This window comes from Staurois parvus, unplaced genomic scaffold, assembly GCF_062004578.1.
Source record: "Staurois parvus isolate SC_StPar_1 unplaced genomic scaffold, SC_StPar_1.0 ptg001262l, whole genome shotgun sequence".
Classification (NCBI taxonomy): Eukaryota; Metazoa; Chordata; class Amphibia; order Anura; family Ranidae; genus Staurois; species Staurois parvus.
In genome coordinates, this window is record NW_028319058.1 from 35121 (window position 1) to 52242 (window position 17122).

A 17122-nucleotide genomic window follows, 5' to 3' on the forward strand; every position below is an offset into this window, starting at 1 on the left:
TCAAAAAAAACCCCAAACCTGGAGAAGTATAGAGACAATTTCAGTTCCTTTTAGGATTTACACTTCTCTATAGCAAACCATAAATAGACAGAGCTCCCCACAGCAGAAGTCCCTGTGTATTCTCTGTACTGGGCCTCCTAGGACCATAGGACATCAGAGGTCCCTGTGTATTCTCTGTACTGGGCCTCTTAGGACCATAGGACATCAGAGGTCCCTGTGTATTCTCTGTACTGGGCCTCCTGGGACCATAGGACATCAGAGGTCCCTGTGTATTCTCTGTACTGGGCCTCCTGGGACCATAGGACATCAGAGGTCCCTGTGTATTCTCTGTACTGGGCCTCCTGGGACCATAGGACATCAGAGGTCCCTGTGTATTCTCTGTACTGGGCCTCCTGGGACCATAGGACATCAGAGGTCCCTGTGTATTCTCTGTACTGGGCCTCCTGGGACCATAGGACATCAGAGGTCCCTGTGTATTCTCTGTACTGGGCCTCCTGGGACCATAGGACATCAGAGGTCCCTGTGTATTCTCTGTACTGGGCCTCCTGGGACCATAGGACATCAGAGGTCCCTGTGTATTCTCTGTACTGGGCCTCCTGGGACCATAGGACATCAGAGGTCCCTGTGTATTCTCTGTACTGGGCCTCCTGGGACCATAGGACATCAGAGGTCCCTGTGTATTCTCTTTACTGGGCCTCCTGGGACCATAGGACATCAGAGGTCCCTGTGTATTCTCTGTACTGGGCCTCCTGGGACCATAGGACATCAGAGGTCCCTGTGTATTCTCTGTACTGGGCCTCCTGGGACCATAGGACATCAGCGGTCTCTGTGTATTCTCTGTACTGGGCCTCCTGGGACCATAGGACATCAGAGGTCCCTGTGTATTCTCTGTACTGGGCCTCCTGGGACCATGAGACATCAGAGGTCCCTGTGTATTCTCTGTACTGGGCCTCCTGGGACCATAGGACATCAGAGGTCCCTGTGTATTCTCTGTACTGGGCCTCCTGGGACCATAGGACATCAGAGGTCCCTGTGTATTCTCTGTACTGGGCCTCCTGGGACCATAGGACATCAGAGGTCCCTGTGTATTCTCTGTACTGGGCCTCCTGGGACCATAGGACATCAGAGGTCCCTGTGTATTCTCTGTACTGGGCCTCCTAGGACCATAGGACATCAGAGGTCCCTGTGTATTCTCTGTACTGGGCCTCCTAGGACCATAGGACATCAGAGGTCCCTGTGTATTCTCTGTACTGGGCCTCCTAGGACCATTGGACATCAGAGGTCCCTGTGTATTCTCTGTACTGGGCCTCCTAGGACTATAGGACATCAGAGGTCCCTGTGTATTCTCTGTACTGGGCCTCTTAGGACTATAGGACATCAGAGGTCCCTGTGTATTCTCTGTACTGGGCCTCCTAGGACTTTAGGACAACAGAAGTCCCTGTGTACTCTCTGTACTGGGCCTCCTAGGACCACAGGACATCAGAGGTCCCTGTGTACCCTCCGTACTGGGCCTCCTAGGACCACAGGACATCAGAGGTCCCTGTGTACCCTCCGTACTGGGCCTCCTAGGACTATAGGACATCAGAGGTCCCTGTGTACCCTCTGCACTGGGCCTCCTAGGACCACAGGACATCAGAGGTCCCTGTGTACCCTCCGTACTGGGCCTCCTAGGACTATAGGACATCAGAGGTCCCTGTGTACCCTCTGCACTGGGCCTCCTAGGACCACAGGACATCAGAGGTCCCTGTGTACCCTCCGTACTGGGCCTCCTAGGACTATAGGACAGTGGTGATCAATTATTTGTGTGTTCTCCTTCTATGTGTCACCCCTCAGAACTTCCACCATTTTTGTTGCTGGGCTCTGGACTCGTTCTGTCTTATCGATATCTTTTTTGTTAGATCTCCAGAACTGGACACAATAGTATTCTAAATTGGATCTAGCGAAAACTCTATCATGTGGAATGAGGACCTCCTCATGCCTGCTGGAGATCCATCTAGTGATGCTCCCCACAATTCTTGTGCTTGAACCTGAAGACACAACGTCTTCACCCAACATGCATTGTGCGTGATTCATTTTGCTCTTCTCGCCCTTAGAAGGTCCTTTCTCCATCTACTGATATAATACTTGATAACGTTTTGCCTGGTGGGTCAGATACAAGGTTTTCACTGGAGCTGAGGGCATCTCACCACCTTCCAGTCTCCACACTCCAGCCTCACACATCCCTCTTCTGGAGCTCCCTAGATCCATCAGACATGTACTATATGTGATAAATTCTATATTATGTGTGTTGCAGGATCAGACGTTGGGGTGAACATGTCACTCGGACTCTCTCTGGCTGTCCAAGAGAAATCGCCGCACTTGTTGGTACATCACTTTGTGTGTCTGATTCCCAGAATTCTAGGAGAGTTTGCAAACCCTAAAAAATCCACGTAGGGTGAGGTCAGTCAAGTGTCGGTTCATGGTGAGGATTTGTTGGCTGGCCATCACAGTGGGTGTTCTCTGTGCTGAACTTGAAATCCTCAACACACCTTTCCAGGTCAGAGATTCACAGTAAGTGTGGAGAAATGTGGAGCCTTGTGGTCCAAACATTCCCCAGGGAACAGGGCCATCAGTTTACTTTACTGGTTTGTCTACTTTAACCCATTTTTTTCTGCAATTCGCCTTAAAGTGTAGTCCCACCCAAAAGTGGAAGCTCCACTATTCTACCTCCACCTCCCCCTCCTGTCTGGTTATGACAGGTACCCGCTCCCACTTCCAGCGAGTTTATTGCAGCAAACTGAGCCGAAAGTTTGGCCCCCCCCCCCACCTGAAGCCCTCTGGGACACTTCCAAGGTCCCAGAGGACTTCAGCCCATTCACAAAGCTCAAGCTCTGTAGGAAAATGGCTGTGAAGCCGCAAGACTTCACCGCCAGTTTCCCTTAGTCAAGATGGCAGCATCATCACCCGACAGCTAACTGAAGAATCGGCTCGGGGTGGGAACACTGCAGGATGCCTGGACAGGTAAGTGCCCAGGTGGACAGGTAAGTGCCCTACTATTAGGATTCAACAACCACAGTATTTATAGCTGCTGGTGTTTATTCCATTTGAGGTGGAGGTGGCGGGGGGCCAGAACTCCACTTAAACATCACAATACTCCATTCCAACCCTTTATGGAATGAAGATTTCTATAATCAGCCTTCTTTGTCTGATATTCCTTCTTAGGGAAGTCCATAGTGAAGGTCCTGGCTGGCTATGCTTTGTGTGGTGTGAAGGACAGCAAGGTGTAGACACATATTGGTGGAACGGGATAATAAAATGTATACAGTATTCCATAATGATCTACTTTCCTGTCTATTGCAGACTTGTGGGCCAACCCTTCAGAGAGTCTGCGGAGAGAATGTGTATGTTAATGGGCGCTGCTACCAACTAGACCTGGGCAGGCCGGAGCCCAAGCGTACACTGCCGGCTTTTCTACCAGGTAATCCACCATATTATGACTTCTACTGACCCCAGCTGGACCTTCACGATGAAGGCATGTGGTCTGCACAGTGTGAGCTCCTCATAGTATATACTGTAGTAGATACACAACTGTAGCGCTACCCCCACAGGGGCTGCTGGAGATTGCTGGTCCCAATTGGTTGCCCTGACCTTGTGAACTCCCCGATACCTCTGATACCCTGAGTTCTGGCATATATTTTTATCACAGCAGATAAGCTCGATGGACAGGTTTTAAGGTAGTTGTGACCCCAGAAACAAGAGGGGGGAGAGGAGACTTTTAGTCATTCTGCTCTCTCTAGACCCTGACGTCAAAGGAAATGCGGTAAATAGTAATAAACAGGCTAGAGGACTTAAAATATTGAGCAATCAAGAGAGCTATATTTGTCCACCGTCTTTGGGGATTAGTGTTCCTTTGTAAGGGAGGATGATTCTCAAAGAATGAGTGTTCTTTAGTCTTCCGCTAGCACTGGTGGGGCCCAGGGACATGGTGGTACCACAATAAAGCAATGGAGCTTAGGGTAAACAGGTATTATGTGGGCTTCAATTGTAATCCTCCAAGTACTTGGGTGTAAAGGGGTCTGCATGCAGTGTCTTTAAGTACCGTGTGAAAGGTAGGTTGGACCTCTGCCTGCTCACCACTCTGACTGGCCCTCGATTCGGTGATCAGGATGTCCTCGTGCAGGCTCTATGGAATCCACAGCAAGTTGCGGGGCATATGGCTGGCACCTGATGGGCTCAGTGGTCTGGAGATGTCCACCTCAGTGTGTGTGGGGATGGGAGACCAGACGGTGTCTCCACAGTTCAGCCACAGCAGCAGCGACACCATGTCCAGCTAATTCCAGCCCTGATAGAGAGGATCCCTCTCCTAGCTAGGCCGCAGCGCCCGATCGTGGCACCCAACATCCTGGATCCTTGCCCAGGTCCCAAGAGAGCAAGTCCACCCTGCACTGTGTAATTTATTAGTTCCATCTCGAATCCAAGTGAGCGGACTACAAGTCCCACAATCCTCTGCTTTCAGTAAGTGGCTGCTTTCAGGAAGTGACATTAATACCTACCTGCTGAGCACTAGGGGGAAACGTTCTCCCTATGGCATTACAAGAAGTGTCCCTGGAATAACATCATAGCCCAGCGTCACCTGGATACACAACATTCCCCGCTCAGGAAACATCAGATGATTATATCTGCTGAGAACCTGCAGACAATAGTGTAGTACTACCCCCTAGGGGCCGCTGGTTTTACCCGGTTCTCTCCCAAGCAGTCTACTCAAGCAACAGTCCATTCACTTCGGCCCCAAGAAACAGTCTAGGGGTTTGTCTTTTTGTGATTAATTGCTTGTAAACTGGTAACAGGAGAGGGATTGGTGCATGGGATACTTCAAAATGGCCAGCAGCATCAATGAGAGGACAGTGTAAACTCTCACAGCTGGGGACCATGAGCTGTCTTTATGAAGAGTCTTAAAGCCTCACAGCTGAGGACCATCAGGCAAGTCTCTTTGGCACCTGGACTGGTTACCTTGCACCACTGCACAGCTGTAGTTACCATTGCAATCTCCGGAACAGTGCACAGTGACAAGGGAACACTTTCATCTCACACTCCAGTGTGAGGATGGGGATGGGGATGGCCAGTATCTAAGACCCCATGCGAACAGGCTCAGAGCAATGTCTGGCGCCTATATCCCAAACGCACACAATCACCAGAAATCAGTTTAGGGTCATTGTTCACAAGTCCTCCGGACACATGCCAGTGAGTGAGACAATCCTCCAGACCAGATCCCTTTGGAGTCCTGCAGCCAGTTCCAGGTCCATTTCAGGTCTACTGCCCCGAGACCACAGAGGACATCAGCACAATCCAAGGCATGCCTCAGAGAAGCATCAGCCTCCTCTAAGGCTGGGAACTCTCCTTACTGGGGAAGGCAATAACCCCGGGGCTTCAGACTATTTACCAGCTTCCCCAGCCACCATCAGGGCACACCTCCCCAGGGATTGGCAAGGCCCTGATCAATATTCAGGCTGGTTATTTGAATTGTCCCCCCAAGTTCTAGAAACGTCTAGGGGTGGGAGAGGCAATCAAACTCCCAGCTTGTGAAACCTCAAACAGTCCAAAACAAACTATATCTGCCCCCTTTGTTACAGAAAGAGCCAATAACTAAATTTACCTGGGAACCTAACTAGGAGGGTGCTTCAATGGGAATGTACACAGAGATCAGATTAATGATCAGGCTCACCCACCCATGGCACAGGTATTAATCCTGGTATTGGTGCCCTACTGGCCCAGGTTTTCTTTTACAGCGGGTCTGTGTAACCCTCATTGCCATTCTCTGTGTCCCTGCAGAGTGTAGCTCCTCCAGCCTGGATATTGTCTTCCTGATTGATGGATCTGGCAGTGTTGCTCCCAATGACTTCAAGAAAATGTTAACATTTGTGTCTACAATTATGACATCTTTCAGCAGGACGGACACCCAGGTAATGCCCTCTCCATGCTGCAATAATCACTGTCATATCTATAATAGATTTTAGCAAAGTGTGTAAAAAATACTTATGTGCAGAAGGCTGATAATGCCGCAATAATCCGCGTTTTATATATAATATATTGTAGTACAGTGTAGAAAAAACACTACTTTTCAGGTGACTGATCATTTTTCCATTTCTGCCTCCTCCGTCTTTCCTCTCCCCAGTTTGCCCTCATGCAGTATTCCAGCAATTTTGAGATACACTTTGATTTCAAAAAATTTTCTTCAGTAAGAGACCCGACAGTTCTGACCTCAAACATCAACCAAATGAGGGAACTAACCAAAACCCCAACGGCTATCCACAAAGTAACGTGAGTATTCCACCCAATACCCATTACTAGAACACCAACATTCTGGAGTAATAATATACATCACGCAGCAGCCCAGGGTTCGGATGGCCATATTTAGTGGCTGCTCCATGTATAGATGAAGCGGTAGACTGGTAAGTTGGCAGATACTATAGGACCGTGGCTTCAAAGCCTGAGTGCATTCACACCGGGGGCCACAAGTCCCAACACCTGGAGAGCGGGTGAGGATGATACTGAGGCACATTATTACTAAAGCTGGGATTACCGGGTCGACATAAATAGGACACGCGTACCCAGGACTCAGCACTGCTTGGACCTCCAGTCTTTGGATCTGTCCATAGTCCTAATGGCTACTCCATGTCCAGTCTGAATGTCTCCACCTCCCATATTTTAGGGGTATGAGCTTATGGATTGGCAGACTGCTCCCTACCCCACCCCCACACTTCCCTGTTCATGTCCCTCACAATTTTCTCATCTACTTGTCTTCTTTACTAGGAAATCAGGATGGTTCTGACTGAGAGGAAGATGTAGAACTTCCCTTCACCCTGAGTTATGTCATTGTCCTCCTCCTGTGGTCATCCAAACCTAAAGACATCTTCATCCTCATAGTCATCCCGCCTACATTCCCACCAGTAGGCACTGAGTGGTTCATCAGAGGAAGAACCTGTACACAAGGGTGGCCATATTTGTTCAAGACATAATTAGCCTTTGCTCTACCATCCACAATGATTGTGCTTTACTGCAGCTCCCTCCTCATAATCCAAGTCCAGCCCACTAACTAAACACAATACACTCCCTGTGTGGCTGATGTCTTCCTCTAGTAGTTGTTCTACAAATCTTTACAACAATATCATGAAAAGGATGAACAGCCATGAAATGTAAAAGTCCCATCAAAAATGACCTCCTGGCAACTGCTACAAAAAGAACTCCCAATATAAGCTCCCTAAAATCCCTTGGACCCCCCCTATATGTTACTCCCAGCCTTACCTGCTCATCATGTTATGTTTCCCTCCTCAGAACGGAGCTCTTCATCCCCAGAAGCGGGGCTCGAGATAAAGCTGTGAAACTCCTCATTGTGATAACTGATGGGGTGACGGTTGGAGATAACAGACGTCTTGAAGATTCAGCCAATGAGGCCAAACAAAGAGGCATAGTGTGCTTTGCCATTGGGGTAAATGTCTCAGAAGATGTGTCACATCTATATTATAGCAATCATAGTAGAACGACCACCCAAGACAAATCTTCTGGTTGTCTTCTTGGTGGTTCATTGGGTCACAGGGTGGCTTCTGGTGTCTTTGGGGGTCTTTTGTGACATGTTACCACTAGGATTGCCAGTTGAATCCAACAGCTGCAGCCATTTTCAACTCAAAAGGTAAAGTAAACGTTCCCTCTAATGTATTATTATTATTATTATACAATATTTATAAAGCGCCAATAGTTCGCTCAGCGCTGTACATTACAAAGGGGGACAGAACATGTGACAGAACAATACCAATACAATGCGATACATGAGGGGATCGAGGGCCTGATCCTTGGAGCTTACAATCTAGGAGGGAGGGGGTGGTGGCACAGGAGGAGATAGCTGTGGGGGATGGAGTGGTAGGAAGAGTGGAGGAGGTCGGCAAGTTAGCAGGGGGTGGGGTAGGCTTCCCTGAAGAGATGGGTTTTCAGGGTGCGCCTAAAGGAGAGGAGAGTAGGTGATAATCTGATGGGTTGGGGCAGGGAGTTCCAGAGGATGGGTGACACCCTGGAGAAGTCCTGGAGGCGGGCATGGGAGGAGAAGACCAGGGAACTAGAGAGAAGGAGGTCTTGTGAGGAGCGGAGTGTGCGTGTTGGGCGGTACTTGGATATTAGGTCAGTGATGTAGTTCGGGGCAGTATGGTGGACGGCTTTGTACGTCAGCGTTAGGATTTTGAATTTGATCCGTTGCGCAATCGGAAGCCAGTGGAGGGATTGGCAGAGGGGGGTGGAGGACACTGAGTGGAGGCCAGTGGAAGGATTGGCAGAGGGGGGTGGCGGAGACAGAGCGGTTGGAAAGGTGAATGAGTCTGGCAGCCGTGTTCAGGATGGACTGAAGCGGGGATAGCCAGCGGCGAGGCAGGCCAGTGAGGAGGGAGTTGCAGTAGTCGAGTCGTGATATGATGAGGGAGTGGATGAGCTGTTTAGTGGTTTCTGGGGTTAGGAACGTGCGGATTTTGGCGATGTTGCGGAGGTGGAGTCTGCATGTTGCGGAGGTGGAGTCTGCATGTTGCGGAGGCGGAGTCTGCATGTTGCGGAGGTGGAGTCTGCATGTTGCGGAGGCGGAGTTTGCATGTTGCGGAGGCGGAGTCGGCACGAGTTTGTTAAAGATTGGACTTGGGGCTGGAAGGATAGGTTGGGGTCCAGAATGACACCCAGTACTCTGGCCTGCAGGGCGGGTTTGATGGTAGCGTTGTTGGATGTGACGGAGAAATCAATGGGGGGTGGTGTCCGGGCTGGGGGGAAGACAAGAAACTCGGTTTTGGAGAGGTTCAGTTTAAGGAAGTGGAGCGACATCCAGTCTGATATGTCGCTCAGTAGGTGTGTGATTCGGGCTGAGACCAAGGGGGTGAGGTGGGGGGTTGAGAGATAGATTTGTGTGTCGTCGGCATAGAGGTGGTAGTTGAAGCCGTGAGAGTGTATGAGTTGGCCAAGGGAGGAGGTGTAGATGGAGAAGAGAAGGGGCCCGAGGACAGAGCCTTGAGGGACCCCAACAGAGAGGGGGAGTGAGGGGGAGGTGGTAGCATTATAGGTAACGCTGAAGGAGCGTTGTGACAGGTAGGATGAGAGCCAGGAGAGAGCAGAATCTCTGAGGCCGAGGGAGTGTAGTTTTTTGAGGAGGAGGGGGTGGTCGACTGTGTCGAAGGCCGCAGAGAGGTCAAGGAGTAGGAGCACTGAATAGTGGCCATTAGCTTTGGCGGTTAGCAGGTCGTTGGAGAGTTTGAGTAAGGCAGTTTCGGTGGAGTGTAGGGTGGTTTCGGTGGAGTGTAGGGCGGTTTCGGTGGAGTGTAGGGGACGGAAAGCGGACTGTAGGGGATCGAGGAGGTTGTTGTCGTTGAGGTGAGAGCATAGGCGGGTGTAGACTAGGCGCTCGAGGAGTTTAGATGTAAATGGGAGCAGGGAGATGGGTCTGAGGTTGTTCGGGTCATTGGGGTCCAGGGAGGGCTTTTTAAGTATGGGGGTGATGTGTGCATGTTTCAGAGGGGAGGGGAAAGTGCCTGAGGAGAGGGAGAGATTGAAGATGTGGGTGAGGGAGCGTAGGATGGAGGGGGAGGGAGGTCGTAGGAGTTGTGAGGGGATAGGGTCGAGGGGGCAGGTGGTGAGGCGGGCATCAGAGAGGATCTTGGAGACTTCCTCGATGGTAGTAAGGTCAAAGGTGTGGAGTGTTGGGGGAGCTTCAGTATGAGGAATGTAGGGTGGGGTGGAAGAAGAGGTCAGAGCAGTGGTGGGGCCGTGGGAGAGGGGTGTAGAGGGGGTAGCTGAGTGAGGGTGAAGGGGGTTGGAGAGAGTTTGAGCAGCGACGAAGTCCCTGCGGGTTATGTCGAGGGGGAGGGGGGATAGGGGGGTAGCTGTGTGAGAGGGGACGGGTTGAGAAGGCGTGTGAGTTGCGGCAATGTCCTTGCGAATTGTGTCAATTTTGTTTTTGAAGTGATTGGCAATCTCAAGGGCAGTGAGTGAGGTGCTGGGTGGAGGTGGGGGTGGAGAGAGTAGAGAGTTGAAGGCAGAGAAGAGTCGGCGAGGATTGGAGGAGAGGGCCTTGATGAGGGTCAGGAAGTAGGCTTGTTTGGCTGCGTGGAGGGAGGAGGTGTAGGTGTGGAAGGCAGATTTGTAGCGGGTGAAGGCTTGTTTGGATTTGGTTTTGCGCCATAGTCGCTCTAGGGCACGACTTTGTCGTTTGAGGGTTTTGGTGTGATCAGTCTGCCAGGGCTGGAGCGGTCAGGGTCTGATGTTGCGTGTGGTTAAAGGCGCTAGTGAGTCAAGGGCTGTTGAGAGCGCATTGTTGTAGGCGGTCAAAGCCAAGTCGGGGCAGGACAGGGGGAGGATGCGGTCGTGGAGTTGATCAGCTGCAGAGTGGAGGGGGGCAGGGTTAAGGTTGCGGAGGTTACGGCTGGTAGTAGTGTGACATTTGGAGGGGTAGGCGTTGGAGGACGAGGAGATAGAGAAGGTGATCAGGTTGTGGTCAGAGAGAGGGAAGGGGGTGTTAGTGAGGTTGTGGGGAGCGCAGCGGTTGGAGAAGACAAGATCAAGGATATTACCGTCGGAGTGGGTGGTGGATTGTATGCACTGTGCAAGTGCAAAGGAGGAGGTTAGGTGGAGGAGATGGGATGTGTCCGGGTTGTCGAGGTTGACAGGGATGTTGAAATCCCCAAGAATTATGGTGGGTAGCTCAGAGGAGAGGAAGAAGGGTAGCCAGGAGGAGAAGTCATCCAGGAAGCGGGGTATGGATCCAGGAGGCCGGTATATCACAGCAATCTTCAGGGGGGTTGGGGAGAATAGTCGGAGGCAGTGGGCCTCGAAGGAGGAGAAGGATAGGGAGGGGGGGTTTGGGAGGACTCGGAAGGTGCTCTGCGGTGACAGGAGCAGACCAACCCCACCACCTTTTCGACCGTTAGGTCTGGGTGAGTGGGTCCAGGTGAGACCTCCATAGGAGAGTGCAGCAGGGGAGGTAGAGTCAGTGGCCTGGATCCAGGTTTCCGTGATCGCTAGGAGGTTGAGGGAGCCGGAAACAAAGAGGTCGTGGATGGCGGTAAGCTTGTTGCACACCGAACGGGCGTTCAGGAGTGCACATGAAAACGGGGGGGAGATTTTAGGGAGCAGGGGGACAGATACTAAGTTGCGGGGGTTGCGGCAGGACATGGAGGCGGGAGGGTGTTGAGCGGGTGAGGGAGGTGGAGGGCCAGGATTCGGGGAGATGTCCCCCGCGGTTAGGAGGAGGAGAAGGGTGAGAAAGGTGGCATGGGAGCGGGATGTGCAGGAGCGTGAGAAACTCCTAGTGGAGGTGTTGGGGTCAGTGGGAGAGTGGAGTAATAGGAGGAGGTGGTGGGTGCCGTAGAGGGGCGAAGGAAGCAGTGAGGACACAATATACAAATGTTTGGGAGGGGCAGAGGGATATAGTGAATGGATTTTGGGAACGGAGGAGAGGAAAATGAGAAGGAGGAGTGGAAGAGGCATTTTGGGGAGGTGAAGAGAGCAGTAGTAGGGAGATGATAGCAGTGAGGGGGAGATGTACAGGTTGTGGGGTGGAGCAGAGGGGTAAAGAAATGAGAGTTGGGAACAGAGGGTAGTAATATGAAGAGGAGAAGAGGGGTGTATTATATAAAGGTACACGGAGTGGGACTCAGGCATGTAAGAGGTTTCCCAGGGTGTTTGCTTGCAGTCTTCCAGCATGCAATGTACAGAAATGCATTGTGGGAAATGTTATCTGCTGAGAAAATATACTATTGGGCTTAAGAGCTTCTAACCAAACCAGGTCTAGAATGTGCTTGTGATACTCAGAGGCTCCATGCACACTGGCAGCTGAAAAAAATCACCAGAAAAATGCTTTCCCCACTGACAGCTGATTGTAAACTAAAGAATTGCCGGCAATTCAAACTTAAGAAAAAAATTGCCCCCCCCCCCCCAATCTATACAAAGCACTCCAGGTCTGTATGGATTTTAAGGGAAACCCCACACCAAAATAAAAAAAAAAGCCTGGGGTCCTCAACATGGGGGGTGCTTTGGGGTGGAGGCTCATGTTGATGGGGACAAGGGTCTCTTCCCCCACGACCCTGGGAGGTGGTTGTGGGGGTTTGTGGGCGGAGGGGGCTTATCAGAATCTAGAAGCCCCCTTTAAGAATGAGGCCCCAGATCCTGCTCCCCTATGTGAATTAGTAGGGGGTGCACCTACTCATTCACCAAAAAAGTGTCAAAAATAAATAAAAACACAGAACTTTTGACACGTCCTTTATTGAAAAAAACAAAACAAAAACCAGGTCCCTAGAAGTAAATCCAGCACCAATCACAATGAAAATCACCGCTGCTGAAAAAGAAACAGGTCTGAACCAGACACTGACTCCCACCCTCTGACAGCTTTGCTTCCTCCCACTGCTAAATAAATGAAGGGGTGGGGCTACTCAGTGACATCACTGGGTGGCCCCTCTCCTCATGACAAGAGGAATTGCAGTATTATGGCCCTAGGTGAGATAGGGTGGGTTGGGGATATAACTAATATGGGAATGGGTAAAGGGTCTCTCAAAATGTCCTATGAGTAAATCTATATTAGTCAACGAGAATCACTTGGAGATGGTCACGGCTTCTCTTTAAGAGGATTAGATAACACTTTTCAATCTGTATGAGGAAAAAACATGGGAAGCGCCACCATCCAAGTGTAGGTTGTAGATAAAAAACAAACAAGAATTAAAAATTGCACTCACATTTAATAAAATGATGAAGACGTAAAAACATTGGTTGCGGCTGGGTCAACTGTGTTGACTCTGAGGCAGCTGAAGGAACACGTGGAACAGGCTGTAGAAGCACCACTAATGGTGGCCAGGCAGTCCACCAGCAGCCGGGATCCAGAGAAGATGGCAGCAGCGTGGTGGAGCGCGATGCCGGTGACAGCCGGAGCCGTGGCAGAGAGGCAGAGAAGATCCAGAGGATGATGTGGAGGACGAGGTTACGCGTTTCATAGCAACAAGGACCGCCTCTTTGTCAAACCATACAGAAAGTATGGTTATGATGTCATCTACCCAGCATGCCCCCTGTTGATGATGTCACAAGGGGGTTCACAGCCAAAAACAAGGAACAAACAAGATTGTGGTGCACAGCCTTTCCCTCTAGTCTGCTGAGTCACAAGAGCCGGTAATTTGAAGGAATGGTTAACCCCGCCCCCTTTCTATAAAAGGGTGGGCGCATAGCAGCCATATTGCCAGTGTGTGTTGGAGATGTTGGGGAGAGCTGACAATTCTGCGTAGGGAAAGACACTACTTTTTTTATTTGGCCATTCCTATACATTCCCCATGGCATGCCCCTCCCCCATAGATCCCAACATAATATTCTGTATTTCACCCACAGGTTGGAGACGCCTTCACTAATGTAAGAGCCCTTAAAGAATTACAAACCATTGCATCATTCAGTGACCGGATCTTTAGAGTCACCGACTTTTCTGCCCTGTCTCAGTTCCAGAAGACGTTGCAGGAGAAGATCTTTGCCATCGAAGGTGCCGTACCCAGGTTTTTGTAATATAAATATAGAACTCATTTTATGTTCTAGGTCTGTCCCAAATATAGAGACTTTTACTAGAACACCTACCTATAGAAATGTTCAGACTAAGTATTATCAGAAAGGGAGAATGTCACCAGCACACCGAGGATCACCAATACGGGTCCAAAGGTTTTCATGAACGGTCACATAGTTCCAGCAAGGCAACGTTTCGGAGTCTCACAGGACCCCTTCCTCAGGCATGTGACAATGTATTATCAGAGTCTCATCTATGCTGGTCGCAGTTGATCTAGTAGCAGCTAGACATTCACGTGGACTTCTTTAGAAATGTTGAAGCCATTTTGCAGATTTGATTTTCCTCGGCTCCAACGAGCTTCCGGAACATACCTCAGTGTTTATAGCCACACGGGTTACTCTATTACCCTCATCCAATAACAATGGTGTGTGTCAAGGCAGATGTTGATTGTCCAAGAACAGGGTGGGAGGTGTAAATGTTTGTGATCAGCAAAAAAAAAAATGCATTGACTGATTCACCCAAGGAAAATGAGGGTCCACACATGTCCACACTGTGCTTTTGGAGGAACAGATCGGGCAGTTTCTAGACCTCTTCAGGGGCCAGAAAAATCTGCATACAGACTATGAAAAGAAACCAGATAAACAGGTTGCAGTGGCCTAGAGTATTATCATAAACACAATTGATCAAATCCAGAATAATATGCACTTACTAAACCCTATAAGAGCCTTTACCAGTCTAAGATTCGTCGCCCATCCTCCATGGTCAGTGCCGGGCCGGGGGTAGCTGGGGAACTTCATTCTGGATTGCTGCTATGGGAGAGGTAGCGCCCTCATGGCTTTCAGGAGACCAACTTCCAGGTCACAGAGTTGTCACAACAACGTGTTTCGGGGATCACTTGCCCTTTCCCAAGCCTATGGGGCGTACATACAAGGCCTGGTGCAGGGAACCACTGACAACATGGTACACGGCAAGGGAAATAAAAAGCTACACCCTGGTATTTATATTCCGTGAGCACATGTGATTGGGGTTCTTTCCTGCCTCCTCTCCTGTGGAGGGGAGATCCTGCCAGGGTGGTGGCTGCCTCTCCTTGCGTATGCTGCCAAGAGGCCTCAAGTGGGCGACCTGAGAGCCAGACTGCAGAAGCCCTGGTTCTTTGAAGACTGACTGAGGGGGATGTCTTCATATCCTGTCTGTTCTGCATGGATGCTGGGATTTGTGCTGTTAACCCCCCCCCCCCCAGGCCTATTAGTCAGTCTTTGGGTGGAAGCAGGGGCGGACTGACCATTTGGAAACTTGGGCACTGCCCGAGGGCCCGGGGTCAGTAATGGGCCCCATGAGATGCCCCTGGTACCTTTTTCATAGGCTTTTTTGAGTTTGGGCAAGGACACAGGGGCCCCATGATCCCCTATTGCCCAGGGGCCCCATGATCCCCTATTGCCCAGGGGCCCATGAGTTGTCAGTCCGCCCCTGGGTGGATAAAGAGATACCACCTGGTGTCCAGAAGAGCAAAACAGAAGGACTTTGTTCCATTTTTAGCATAGTGTGCTACCAAGATCCACCTGAAGAAAGTTGTCCTCGTTGTCCGTAGGTCAGTTTGGAGTATCCCTCCATATCCCTTCCCTATCCCAGTTCAAAACAGATCAAAACAACAACAAAAAAACCCTACAACCCATAGATTGATTCTTGAAATAACGAGAGAAAGTTGTGCATCTGGCTTTAGGAAATTCTATGTGCTTGGCTGTGGAAGGAAATATAGGAGAAAACCTGGGTAAGATACAAGCAGCTCCCATGGGGGGGGGACCACTACAGAATGTATCCTTACCAATCTCTCTCTTCTACAGGAACGCAGTCAAAGGATTCAACTTCCTTCCAGATGGAGATGTCCCAGGAAGGGTTCAGTGCCATCCTAACAGAGGTCATTCACATGTATTAGAAGAGTTATTACTATTATTACTAAATCTAATTTCATCAATATTGCCAATAATATTACCACTAAAGCTGTTCCTACAATCACCAGAAACCGAATAGTAAGGCAAACATTTCCAAACCCACTGAGTACTCGAATGCTAACACTGACCTGAGTTAGAATATTACTAATTAACGAAAAGGGACCATAGAGTTTATATGTCTGTTTTTGGCCAGATCACATAATGATATAATGCCTATATTTCCCCAAAGGCACCACAAGCTGAGGGCCATGGAGCATGTTTGAGTACGCTGGAAAACTTTGACCAATCACAGTTGTTTACCCTCTGATAGGCTGAGCATAGAGTTGTTAGCAGCTTTCCTCCCCCCCCCACCAAGATCCATTGGTCAGAATATGAATTGTAGGATGAGCATGTCACTTTGGAGGCTGAGACTCGCAGAGGTGCCTGAGGGAGGTCAGAGAGTGCTTCCATGTGTAACTGAGCTGTAATGTCTCGTGGCTGTGACTTGCTCAAACACAATCCAGATAATAACCCTAAACCTCTTACCAACTATACTGTCCTTGTGTCAGTAGAACTGATATTCAGCATAATGATGAAGAAGCTTTGGTACAGAAATATGATTTTCCAAGTCATAAAGGCTCAGATGAGCTCATTTTGGGGAAGTATTTAAGCAGGTGAGCCATGCAATTGATTGAAGGCTACTATAAGGTTTTTTTTGCTGGTAGCAAATTCTGTAGTCCAGCAGATGAGCCATGGCTGCCTGTCTGGTCATTTTTTTGGCTCCTAAAGGCCTTACTGCTTCCGGATGGGGTGGGGGTTGTAGATCTGGATTTCAGGAAGTCTGTTGGTGAAGACAACCATTCTCAATATGATGTTGTGTGTGACAACATATATGTAGTTATGTAGAGGTCTCCTCTGAACATTCCCGCTGATCCCATCCATTCTGCTGGTGTCCGGAGGTGACCTGTAAATGTCTGCAGAAATTTCAAAAACTATTTGCAGTAGTTAGAAGAAAGAAAGATCAGATTTTAAGAAACACGTCAAGACTACTGAATGAAAAGATGTGAAAAGTTTACAACTGAAACACATTTCATGTCTTGACTTCTTTTTATTTGGCCTGTTTAGACCAGAGCCACCATGGTACCCAGGTGGGCCTAGACAATGGTGATACCTCATTTATTATATATTAGATATCATAGCTGGATCAATGAGTTAAAGAGATTAGAACTTTAGTGATGGTAAGATGTGTTATAAGCACGTTCTGCTAGAGTGGCTCTATCGCTCAGAAGTCCAAAGGTGGACCTTCATTAATGATGAGCCCTTTTTTATTGGTGAGTCTCCACTAATCATGGACCTCCTATATTGGTGGACCTTCTTTAATAATCTGTTGTCCTTGTTGCTCTTTTTATTAAACCTACTTTGGTTCCAGATCTGGAGGTTACATCTGTCTGATCCTCAGTCCTGCAGACCATCTGTTAGTTCACCTTTGTCTTCTACTCCTCAGGATGGGCCGATCCTCGGGGCAGTTGGTGCTTATGGCTGGTCAGGAGGGATATCAATCTACACCGCTGGACAGCAGAATGGTACCTTTATAAACCTTGCAAAGGATCAGACGGACATGAAGGACTCTTATATGGGTGAGAAGACAGATCATCTCCTCCAACAT

At 49.4% G+C, this 17122-nt stretch overlaps 1 protein-coding gene across 1 annotated transcript in view; it reads left to right on the top strand.

Annotated features, from left to right (window-relative positions):
* The window catches only part of LOC149437732 (integrin alpha-M-like), a 61258-nt gene that overhangs the window by 14958 nt on the left and 29178 nt on the right, over positions 1-17122 (top strand). Inside the window, exons 4-11 of the mRNA XM_089660674.1 lie at positions 2294-2364; positions 3340-3457; positions 5809-5939; positions 6152-6297; positions 7312-7465; positions 13366-13510; positions 15370-15443; positions 16961-17093. Of these exons, the coding sequence (XP_089516800.1) occupies positions 2294-2364; positions 3340-3457; positions 5809-5939; positions 6152-6297; positions 7312-7465; positions 13366-13510; positions 15370-15443; positions 16961-17093 (972 nt within the window). The remainder of the gene's footprint in view (positions 1-2293; positions 2365-3339; positions 3458-5808; positions 5940-6151; positions 6298-7311; positions 7466-13365; positions 13511-15369; positions 15444-16960; positions 17094-17122) is intronic.